The sequence below is a fragment of the Coregonus lavaretus genome (assembly GCF_964263955.1).
Source record: "Coregonus lavaretus genome assembly, chromosome: 28".
Taxonomy (NCBI): domain Eukaryota; kingdom Metazoa; phylum Chordata; class Actinopteri; order Salmoniformes; family Salmonidae; genus Coregonus; species Coregonus lavaretus.
In genome coordinates this window covers 5,866,891-5,877,872 of record NC_140015.1, presented here as the reverse complement: position 1 = coordinate 5,877,872, position 10,982 = coordinate 5,866,891, and the positions used below count along the sequence as shown (strand labels likewise).

General features: G+C 41.2%; 1 protein-coding gene across 1 annotated transcript; it reads right to left on the bottom strand.

The window, feature by feature from the left end:
* Window positions 1–5,265: 5,265 nt before the first annotated feature.
* LOC311103707 (interferon a3-like) lies at window positions 5,266–10,343 on the bottom strand. Its single transcript, XM_084145321.1, has 5 exons — window positions 10,124–10,343; window positions 9,753–9,827; window positions 9,473–9,622; window positions 5,785–5,862; window positions 5,266–5,432 (listed from the first exon to the last, which is right to left on the bottom strand). The coding sequence occupies exons 1-5, from the start codon at window positions 10,256–10,258 to the stop codon at window positions 5,343–5,345; spliced, it is 528 nt and encodes a 175-aa protein (XP_084001447.1). The 5' UTR covers window positions 10,259–10,343; the 3' UTR covers window positions 5,266–5,342.
* Window positions 10,344–10,982: the final 639 nt, after the last annotated feature.

The window sequence follows — 10,982 nt, the reverse complement described above, 5'->3', positions numbered from 1 at the left end:
TCATTCAGCCTTATTTACTGCCTTTAAAGAATACATAGCTGATATGGCTGACTTGCTTAAACAAATGTGCTTTCTACTGGTAATTGAGATGTACAAACTACGTCATAAGGGGACGACGAGCAGATAAGAGGCAATCCATAATTTCGATTAATACATTAATGAGCGAGCTAGTAGAGATGCAGTCAATATAACTATTTGTTCAGCACTTTTTGAAATGTACAGTTACAGAATTCAGAACATTGGCCGTTCTTCCAGTATTCTCCCTGTACACCAAGTCAGAACGTAGGATAAATCAAGTGGGCATATTAAATCAAATCAAATCAAATCAAATGTATTGGTCACATACACATGGTTAGCAGATGTTATTGCGAGTGTAGCGAAATGCTTGTGCTTCTAGTTCCGACAGTGCAGCAATAAGCAGACAATGAAAGCTCTTACAATATTCAATGATTATGTTAATCAAAAACAGGCTATACGCTGCATGTGCACAACCAAGTCAGAACAGTAGGCTAAGTTATTCGGGGGAAAAGGACCAACTTATTAGGGTGAGGCACATGGGCTACTAACAGCTTACTACACAACATACACGTAGTATTACTTTCAGTATACAGTATACATATCTCCCTGGCATATTACATCATTTATGCAGCAGCATACAATACATTTTTGGACTCACCTTGTTGTGCTGTGCTCACTTGAAAAGGAAGGAGGCGCAGTGGTCTTTCTTGTGGGCACATTTTGTAATCAAACTTTGGCATCAACGTCAGGTATTGTCTGGATTTATGATGCTTTCATGACAACTGGGAACTCCGAAAAAACCCCAGATCGAATCATGACGTCGGAGCTCTAGAAAGAGGCCCGACTTCCGGACTTGGAATTCCGAGTTGGATGACCGTTCAAAAATATATTTTCCTAGTTGGAGCTCGTTTTTCTCCGACTTTCCAATTGTTTTGAACTCACTGAAATCTGAGATTTCCCAGTTCCGAGTTTACAGTTGTTTTGAACGCGGCAGAAGCCATGCTGGATTGACAGCATGGACAATGTATTCAACTTTTTTGGTCCATGGTGTTGAAAGTTTATCCTTTTAATCTTGGAAAAGAGACCCTTAAACCCACATTTGGACCACACACCCACTCTACTGAATAACAGGCTAGTGATTGCTTTGAAAAGCTTGCAGTTAGCGAATGATTCCTCCCAAACCACTCATTGTTGAATTTGCGAATTCCAACTTGTTGTGTAATGTTTATGTCCAATGGCCGATGAGCACCAATACGTTTTATCTATAATATCTCTTCATATGACAAGGATGAAAAGGATTTGCCAGTAGATTGTCGACTTGATTCATGATGGTGGCTGCTTGTCTAGCTTGCTAGCTAAGATTTTGAAAGTATGATGTTGACATGATCAGTCCAATCAAAGCTAGGGTAAATATATCTTGATTTGACATCATTTTATCTGTGGACAATGACCTTGAGCCTTCTTGGATGGGCATTTCTAATGTAACTCTATGGCATCACCCAAGGGGCTTGAATTTTCTAGCTCTCCACATAGATTTTGCGGTGACGTAGTGTCCCCATGAGTGACAGAATCCGAGCCAATCACAGCGCAACTAGCAATTCCACGGCTCAGACACGAGACGTATGTGGCAGGGTTTACAGACAATCACGGACTACAATAGGAAAACCAGCCATGTCGCGGACACCGACGTCTTGCTTCCAGACAAGCTAAACAAGTTCTTTGCCCGCTTTGAGGATAATACAGTGCCACCGACGCGGCCAGCTACCAAGGACTGTGGGCTCTCCTTCTCTGTGGCCGACGTGAGTAAGACATTTAAATGTTTTAACATTCGCAAGGCTGCCGGCCCAATGGCATTCCTAGCCGCGTCCTCAGAGCATGCACAGACTAGGAGACTGGTGTGTTTACGGACATATTAAATCTCTCCCTATCTCAGTCTACCGTCCCCACATTCTTCAAGATGGCCACCATTGTTCCTGTACCCAATAATGCAAAGGTAACTGAACTAAATGACTAGCGCCCCGTAGCACTCACTTCTGTCATCATGAAGTGCTTTGAGAGACTAGTCAAGGATCATATCACCTCCACCTTACCTGTCAACATAGACCCACTTCAATTTGCATACCGCCCCAATAGGTCCACAGACGATGCAATCGCCATTACACTGCATACTGCCCTATCCCATCTGGACAAGAGGAATACCTATGGAAGAATGCTGTTCATTGACTATAGCTCAGCATTCAACACCATAGTACCCTCCAAGCTCATCATCAAGCTTAAGGCCCTGTGTAATTGGGTCCTGGACTTCCTGATGGGCCGCCCCCAGGTGGTGAAGGTAGGAAACAACATCTCCACTTTGCTGATCCTCAACACTGGGGCCCCACAAGGGAGTGTGCTCAGCCCCCTACTGTACTCCCTGTTCACCCATGACTGCGTAGCCATGCACGCCTCCAACTCAATCATCAAGTTTGCAGACGACACAACAGTAGTAGGCATGATTACCAATAATGATGAGACAGCCTACAGGGAGGAAGTGACGGCTCTCGGAGTGTGGTGTCAGGAAAATAACCTCTCACTCAATGTAAAACAAACAAAGGAGATGATCGTGGACTTCAGGAAATAGCAGAGGGAGTACCCCCCTATCCACATCGACGGGACAGCAGTGGAGAAGGTGGAGAGTTTTAAGTTCCTCGGCATACATATCAATGACAAACTGAAATGGTCCAACCACACAGACAGTGTGGTGAAGAAGGCGCAACAGCATCTCTTCAACCTCTGGAGGCTGAAGAAATTTGGCCTTTCAGCTAAAACCCTCACAAACTTTTACAGATGCACAATTGAGAGCATCCTGTTGGGCTGTATCACCGCCTGCTATGGCAACTGCACAGCCCACAACCGCAGGGCTCTCCAGAGAGTGGTGCGGTCTGCACAACGCATCTCCGGGGGGCAAACTACCTGCCCTCCAGGACACCTACAGCACCCGATGTCACAGGAAGGCCAAAAAGATAATCAAGGACATCTACCACCCGAGCCACTGCCTGTTCACCCCGTTATCATCCAGAAGGCGAGAACAGTATAGGTGCATCAAAGCTGGGACCGAGAGACTGAAAAACAGCTTCTATCTCAAGGCCATCAGACTGTTAAACAGCCATCACTAGCACAGAGAGGCTGCTGCCTACATACAGTCTTGAAAATCACTGGCCACTTTAAATAAATAGAACACTAGTCACTTTAATAATGCCACATATCTTGCATTACCGATCTCATATGTATATACTGTATTCTATACTATCTATTGCATCTTAACCTATGCCACTCTAATAATGATAATGACGTTGCTCATCCATATATTTATATATTCTTATTCCATTCCTTTAATTAGATTTGTGTGTATTAGGTTTTTGTTGTAGAACTGTTAGATGTTACTTGCTAGATATTGCTGCACTGTCGGAACTAGAAGCACAAGCATTTCGCTACACTCGCAATAACATCTGCTAACCATGTGTATGTGACAAATACATTTGATTTGATTTGACATTTGAACCCCTAAACTCTGTATTTTCCGCTGGCTGCCCCACCACCACAGAAAGCACCGGAGCTAGGCTGAAACACCTGCATTTTGGAGCTGCCTTACTCAAGAAAGCAAAAAAGAGACCATGTTTGTATGCGGCTTTGTTAACTCAATGATTTTTTGTAAACATTGTTTGCAAACTGATGTGTGACACATATTAATGACAAAATAACATGCGAAACAGGAAACAACAACAAAATAAAATGTCTAAACAGGTGGGGCTCTGAGTATTTTTGTAATACACCAAACATACTGCAAACCATTCAGATACAGCACATATGAGTACTATACCATTCAATGTAAACATGCATACACACCATTCTAGATGTTATCCCAAATAACCTCATATCATTATACAAATGGATATACAGTATATCTACAATAACTCTATTCTATCCAGGAATTCCAAGTCTTATGAAAGGACTGTGTGCTGCCACATTGGCCTATGTAATACACACCTTTGTCTAATGTCATACAGGAATTGACCTCATTTATCCATTGAGACCTATTAGGAGGATCCCCATGATGCCACTTAAAAAGTTCTATATATATGACTAAGCTAAATCAAAGATGTATTGTAATGTTTTGCCCACCACCACCCTTCCTCAATCAGGGGACTAAACTGTTATCTATTAAAAGTATTGTTTAATTTGTATCTCTTTTTCAATATTGTCTTTCCATGTCTTTTTACTTATTTCTCCTCCAATCATAGTAAGACCTACAGGTGTTTAATAAATTGGACAGACTTTATAAATAAACATCCCACAATTGCAAGTGGGAGCTAAAAGTTCCTGGTCCCCCAGATTATCGTCTACTCCTCACCCAGATCTCCCCACCCCCTTCAGCCCACTGCCCCAGAGTGATTGACACACAAAAACAAACAAGAAACATTAAAGAACAGTAACCCTCACAAAGTACAAAAACATATTGTTATTATGCGTTTCTTTGGTATCAAGGAATTCTGGATGCACGAAGGTAATGAACACTTAGATGGAGAGTTGATACAATGTATTTAATATACGGTACCGGATTCAGCATAGTAATCTGCACGTGGATTACATCTTACTATCATAACTACTAGACAAAGGAAATCTCTTAGTTTATATAGCCCTTTACACATTTCTTCAACAACTTCTGGTAACCGTCAGTTGGCACTCCTCACCCTGATGTTATCCCCTTGTACCCCAGGCAGGATATTCCATCTATCAATCATTCTAAGATAAACACCAGTGAGCTCCCTAGACATCCTGGTATCCTTGGCATTCGGACCTTGTGACACCAAGAGTGACCTATCTACTGGATTTAACCTCGTCCCTAAAACCATGTGAAAACACGTCATATCACACATTAAACAATATATTACACAAAGAAACAATACTACAAGAATACATAAACTCAAAGTAAAAATTATCATGTGACTCATCAGCAACAAATTGAATGTGCATCCCCTCTGATGGTTTGATAAGACTGCTCAATATTATAAATCCACTCTCATTGATTTTAGACAAGAAGGAAATTTGGACAATTTATACAAAATACGTTTTTATTCACATTTTCAATAAATAAAAAATCAAGTAGACAGGCAATACAGTTCAGTTCAACACAGGTACAAAAGGGAAATACAAAATATAAATAATAATTTATACAAATAAAAAACAATAATTTATGGATTTAAATAGACTAACAGGGTCCCACATGATTGTATTCATGCTTTATAAACTGGTAAGGGCGTAGCTTCTGAGATGAGTCTGGATGATCAGTACATCTGTGCTGCAAGGATATCCAATCTTTGCAGATGAAGTTTCGTCTCTTTCCTGATGAGCTCCCACGCCTGTGCACTGTAGTTCTGAAAAACACAGAAAAATTTAAATATTAGTGGGGTGAACTTTCTTGGCAATATAATGACCATTTTGTCTTGAACAACAAAGAAAGGATTGGTGTCGTATGTATTAAGCTTCTCAGAGTAGGAGTGCTGATTTAGGATCAGTTTTGCCTTTTAGATTATTATAAATAGGAGGACAGAGGAGACCTGAGAGAAGACCTGATACTAGATCAGCACTTCTTCTCTGAGACTCTTGATACATATGGCCCCAGAAACCCATTTTTTTTTAAGAAACCCTGCTCCAGTTTATCCTAGCCTAGTTTATATTCATTTGATTACAGGTATCAAACACGTTTCCATACGAAACCAAACTCACCATTTTTCTCAGAACCTTCCTATTCAACTTCTTGAAGTACCATTTCAGTCTCCTCTCAGGTTTCATGGCAGGTGATACCTGTTGGACAAAATTAAACAAAACATTAGCGTCATACAGATGTAGGATCTTAATTAGACCTCTTTTTAAATGAGAATTTTCCTGCACGGCAGGAAATGGAAACTTACAGCGTATTCAAGGTTGAAAAAGGATTCTAAAGTTTGTAATTTCCACTTTAAGATATCAAACTTAAATGTCCATTAATTATAATCCACAATAATCTACATTTCTCATTGCTGCAGTATTATTTTCGTGATGTTGCAAACTGGCTCAAAATCTATAATAACCCATATACAGTGCATTCGGAAAGTATTCAGACCACTTCCATTTTCCCACATTTTGTTATGTTACAGCCTTATTCTAAAATGTATCAAAGAAAACAAATTCCTCCTCAATCTACACACAATACCCCATAATAACGATGCAAAAACAGAAATAACTTATTTACATAAGTATTCTGACACTTTGCTATGAGACTCAAAATTGAGCACAGGTGCATCCAGTTTCCATTGATCATCCTTGAGATGTTTCTACAGGTAAAGTTCACCTGAGGTAGAATCAATTGATTGCACATGATTTTGTAAGGCACACACCTGTCTATATAAAGGTACCACAGTTGACAGTGCATGTCAGAGCACAAACCAAGCCCTGAGGTCGAAGGAATTGTCCGTAGAGCTCTGAGACAAGATTGTGTCGAGGCACAGATCTGGGGAAGGGTACCAAAAAATGTCTGCAGCATTGAAGGTCCCCAAGAAAACAATGGCCTCCATCATTATTAAATGGAAGAAGTTTGGAACCACCAGGACTCTCCTAGAGCTGGCCTCCCGGCCAAACTGAGCAATCAGGGGAGAAGGGTCTTGGACAAGGAGGTGGCCAAGAACCCGATGGTCACTCTGACAGAGCTCCAGATTTCCTCTGTGGAGATGGGAGAACCTTCCAGAAGGACAACCATCTCTGCAGTACTCCACCAATCAGGCCTTTATGGTAGAGTGGCCAGACGGAAGCCACTCCTCAGTAAAAGGCATATGACAGCCCGCTTGGAGTTTGCCAAAAGGCACCTAAAGGACTCTCAGACCATGAGAAACTAGATTCTCTGGTCTGATGAAACCAAGATTGAACTCTTTGGCCTGAATGCCAAGGGTCACGTCTGGAGGAAACCTGGCACCATCCCTACGGTGAAGTATGGTGTTGGCAGCATCATGCTGTGGGGATGTTTTTCAGCGGCAGAGCGATCCTTGATGAAAACCTGCTCCAGAGCTCTCAGGACCTCAGACTGGGGCGAAGGTTCACCTTCCAACAGGACAACGACCCTAAGCACACAGCCAAGACAATGCAGAAGTGGCTTCGGGAAAAGTCTCTGAATGTCCTTGAGTGGCCCAGCCAGAGCCCAGACTTGATTCCGATCAAACATCTCTGGAGAGACCTGAAAATAGTCACCCTTGGCGTTTTTCCTATTTTGTTGCATTACAACCTGTAATTTAAGTAGATTTTTATTGGGATTTCATGTAATGGACATACACAAAATAGTCAAAATTGGTGAAGTGAAATGAAAGAAATAACTTGTTTCAAAAAATTATACAAAATAAATAACGGAAAGGTGGTGCGTGCATATGTATTCATCCCCTTTGCTATGAAGCCCCTAAATAAGATCTTGTGCAACCAATTACCTTCAGAAGTCACATAATTAGAAAAACAAAGTCCACCTGTAGGCAATCTAAGTGTCACATGATCTCAGTATATATACACATGTTTTGAAAGGCCCCAGAGTCTGAAACACCACTAAGCAAGGGGCAACAACAAGCAAGCGACACCATGAAGACAAAGGAGCTCTCCAAAAAGGTCAGCAATATTAGAAACTTTGAACATCCCACGGAGCAGCATAAAATCCATTATTAAAAAATTGAAAGAATATGGCACCACAAAAAACCTGCCAAGAGAGGGCCGCCCACCAAAACTCATGGACCAGGCAAGGAGGGCATTAATCAGAGAGGCAACAAAGAGACCAAAGATAACCCTGAAGGAGCTGCAAAGCTACACAGCAGAGATTGGAGTATCTGTCCATAGAACCACTTTAAGCCGTATACTCCATAGAGCCGGGCTTTACGAAAAAGTGGCCAGAAAAATGCCATTGCTTAAAGAAAAAAATAAGCAAACACTTTGGTGTTTCGCCAAAAGGCATGTGGGAGACTCCCTAAACATATGGAAGAAGGTACTCTGGTCAGATGAGACTAAAATTGAGCTTTTTGGCCATCAAGGAAAATGCTAAGTCTGGCGAAAACCCAACACCCCTCATCACCCCAAGAACACCATCCCCACAGTGAAGCATGCTGGTGGCAGCATCATGCTGTGGGGGTGTTTTGCATCGGCAGGGACTGGGAAACTGGTCAGAATTGAAGGAATGATGGATGGCGCTAAATACAGGGAAATTCTTGAGGGAAACCTGTTTCAGTCTTCCATAGATTTGAGACTGGGACGGAGGTTCACCTTCCAGCAGGACAATGACCCTAAGCATACTGCTAAAGCAACACTCACTGGTTTAAGGGGAAACATTTAAATGTATTGGAATGGCCTAGTCAAAGCCCAGACCTCAATCCAATTGAGAATCTGGGGCATGACTTAAAGATTGCTGTACACCAGCGGAACCCATCCAACTTGAAGGAGCTGGAGCAGTTTTGCCTTGAAGAATTGGCAAAAATCCCAGTGGCTAGATGTGCCAAGCTTATAGCGACATACCCCAAGAGACTTGCAGCTGTAATTCCTGTAAAAGGTGGCTCTACAAAGTATTGACTTTGGGGGGTTGAATAGATAGGCACGCTCAAGTTTTCTGTTTTTTTGTCTTATTTCTTGTTTGTTTCACAATAAAAAATATTTTGCATCTTCAAAGTGGTAGGCATGTTGTGTAAATCAAATGATACAAACCCCCAAAAAATCCATTTTAATTCCAGGTTGTAAGGCAACAAAATAGGAAAAATGCCAAGGGTGTGAATACTTTCGCAAGCCACTATAGCTGTGCAGCGATGCTCCCTATCCAACCTGACAGAGATTGAGAGGATCTGCAGAGAAGGATGGCAGAAACTACCCAAAAACAGGTGTGCCAAGCTTGTAGCATCATACCCAAGAAGACTCAAGGCTGTAATCGCTGTCAAAGGTGCTTCAACAAAGTACTGAGTAAAGGGTCTGAATACTTATGTAAATGTGATATTTCTATTTTTTATTGTTAAGACATTTGCAAACATTTCTTTGTCATTTTTCCCTTTGTCATTATGGGGTATTGTGTGTAGATTGATGAGGGGAAAAAACTAATTAATCAATTTTAGAATAAGGCTGTAACGTAACATGTGGAAGAAGTCAAGGGGTTGCACTTCATACGTAGATTTGTTCACTTCTAGAGTTAGTAGGCTACACCTAAAACAGGGCTCTCCAACCCTGTTCCTGGAGAGACACCGTCCTTTAGGTTTTCACTCCAGTCCTAATCTAGCACACCTGATTAATTAGCTGCTTGATAAACTGAATCAGGTTAGTTACAACTGGGGTTGGAGCGAAAACCTACAGGAGGGTAGCTCTCCATGAACAGGGTTGGAGAGCCCTGACCTAAACAGTGATTATACTTTAAAATAGACTCGTTACTTACACAGGAATTAAGGTTCTCAAATTGTCTTTCAAGAATGTTGAGAAAATCATCCAGGTTTTTCTTGTCCCAGGTGACAGCATTCATATTCCCATCAAACAGTTTTGTGATTTCATAGATGGTCTCGTTCAGGAACCTGACTTTGTCCTCAAACTACACAGGATGATATAAAACAAATATTAGAAACAGTATAGGCTTCCGTTATGGCATCAATATAACATTGGGTCAAGACCGCTATACCAAAGCATATCAGAACATGATGAGTCAAAATTCAAGTCTTTACCTCAGCATCATCTATGTGTCTGTAAAGTGATGTTGGGAAAAAGACAGGGGCATTCTGCTTTGTGATATCTCCTCCCTGGAAAACAATCAATATAGTATGTTAAGTCACGTGTCAAATACTTCAAGAACAATCAAGACTGACATAAAGTATAGCTTATACTGCAAGTACAGTAGGTCTAATGTAGATAGCCTCTCTTGATATCTCTGTCACTATAGCCTTAGCGCCCTTTTACTATGGCTATTCAAATATAGGCTAACAGTTTTCTGACAAAGAGGCTAAACATGAAACGTATTACTATTTTACTTGGTTGGTTGTTTTGCTGTCCTTAATACATGCATTCAGTCTGCTCTTACAGCGTGCTGGTAACTCACCATCTGGTCCAGCAGGGAAAGGTATTCTGCGCTCAAGTGTCCGTAGTGGTGTCGGATCCAGTCACAGCAATGACACACGCTCTGCATACTGCAAATAAGAAGAAAAATACACGTCCAACTCTGCATTGTATACATTGTAAATAGCAGTTTGTTTCGCTCTTAGTTTTCCACATGAGTTTGAACATCTTGCCTGTGTTAAGTAGTTTTATGTGGAGTTGGGAAAGGGAAAACTGTATGGAGAATTTCCCCGATCAACCTACCGGAGGCGAAAACTTTCACTTTCCAGACTAGCACATGCAGCCATAGGAATTCCATGCCTGCTCCGTCTTCTGGACGACCAAATCCCAATAAATCTATACACATTCTCCTTGAAATCAGCGTTGAATGATAGTTGAACAACACGATAACATTATTAAATGTAGATATCGGCTAGGCTATTAGCGAGAATAGGCTATTCATGAGCTATGCTTTCAACTGCTAATAACTTCGCGTGAACAGATTTTAAAAAGTCTGATAACAAATTCGTCGAAGTCGAAATAAAAAAACCACTTCTTAAGAAATGTAGCCATACAAGAAATTAATTTAGTGGGTTTTGTTCAAAGTTAGTCCGAAATATTGTTCTGCAGCTCCGGCAAGTCCTCTGCTGTTGCGCTACAAATGAAAAGTGAATGGGAGACGTCAGCTTCACTACCCCAATCTCTCAACTATCATTTTCACAATGACGTAACCAACTTTCACCCTACTGTTGTCTGCTGGTGATGCAATGTTGACAAGCAACGACAACATGATTTGTTAGAACTTTCTATTTGTCGTTTTCTTTAAAATTGGAAAATGAAAAATAATATTTGACTATAGTTCC

Bases quoted from the DNA above. Each gene is read 5' to 3' on its own strand.
- LOC311103707 (XM_084145321.1), bottom strand. From the start codon at position 10,258: ATGTATACAATGCAGAGTTGGACGTGTATTTTTCTTCTTATTTGCAGT. The intron at 9,623-9,752 runs GTAAAGACTTGA...CATCCTGTGTAG, and splicing joins GACACATAGATGATGCTGAG to TTTGAGGACAAAGTCAGGTT. The intron at 5,863-9,472 runs GTAAGTAACGAG...TTTGTCCAACAG, and splicing joins TTGAGAACCTTAATTCCTGT to GTATCACCTGCCATGAAACC.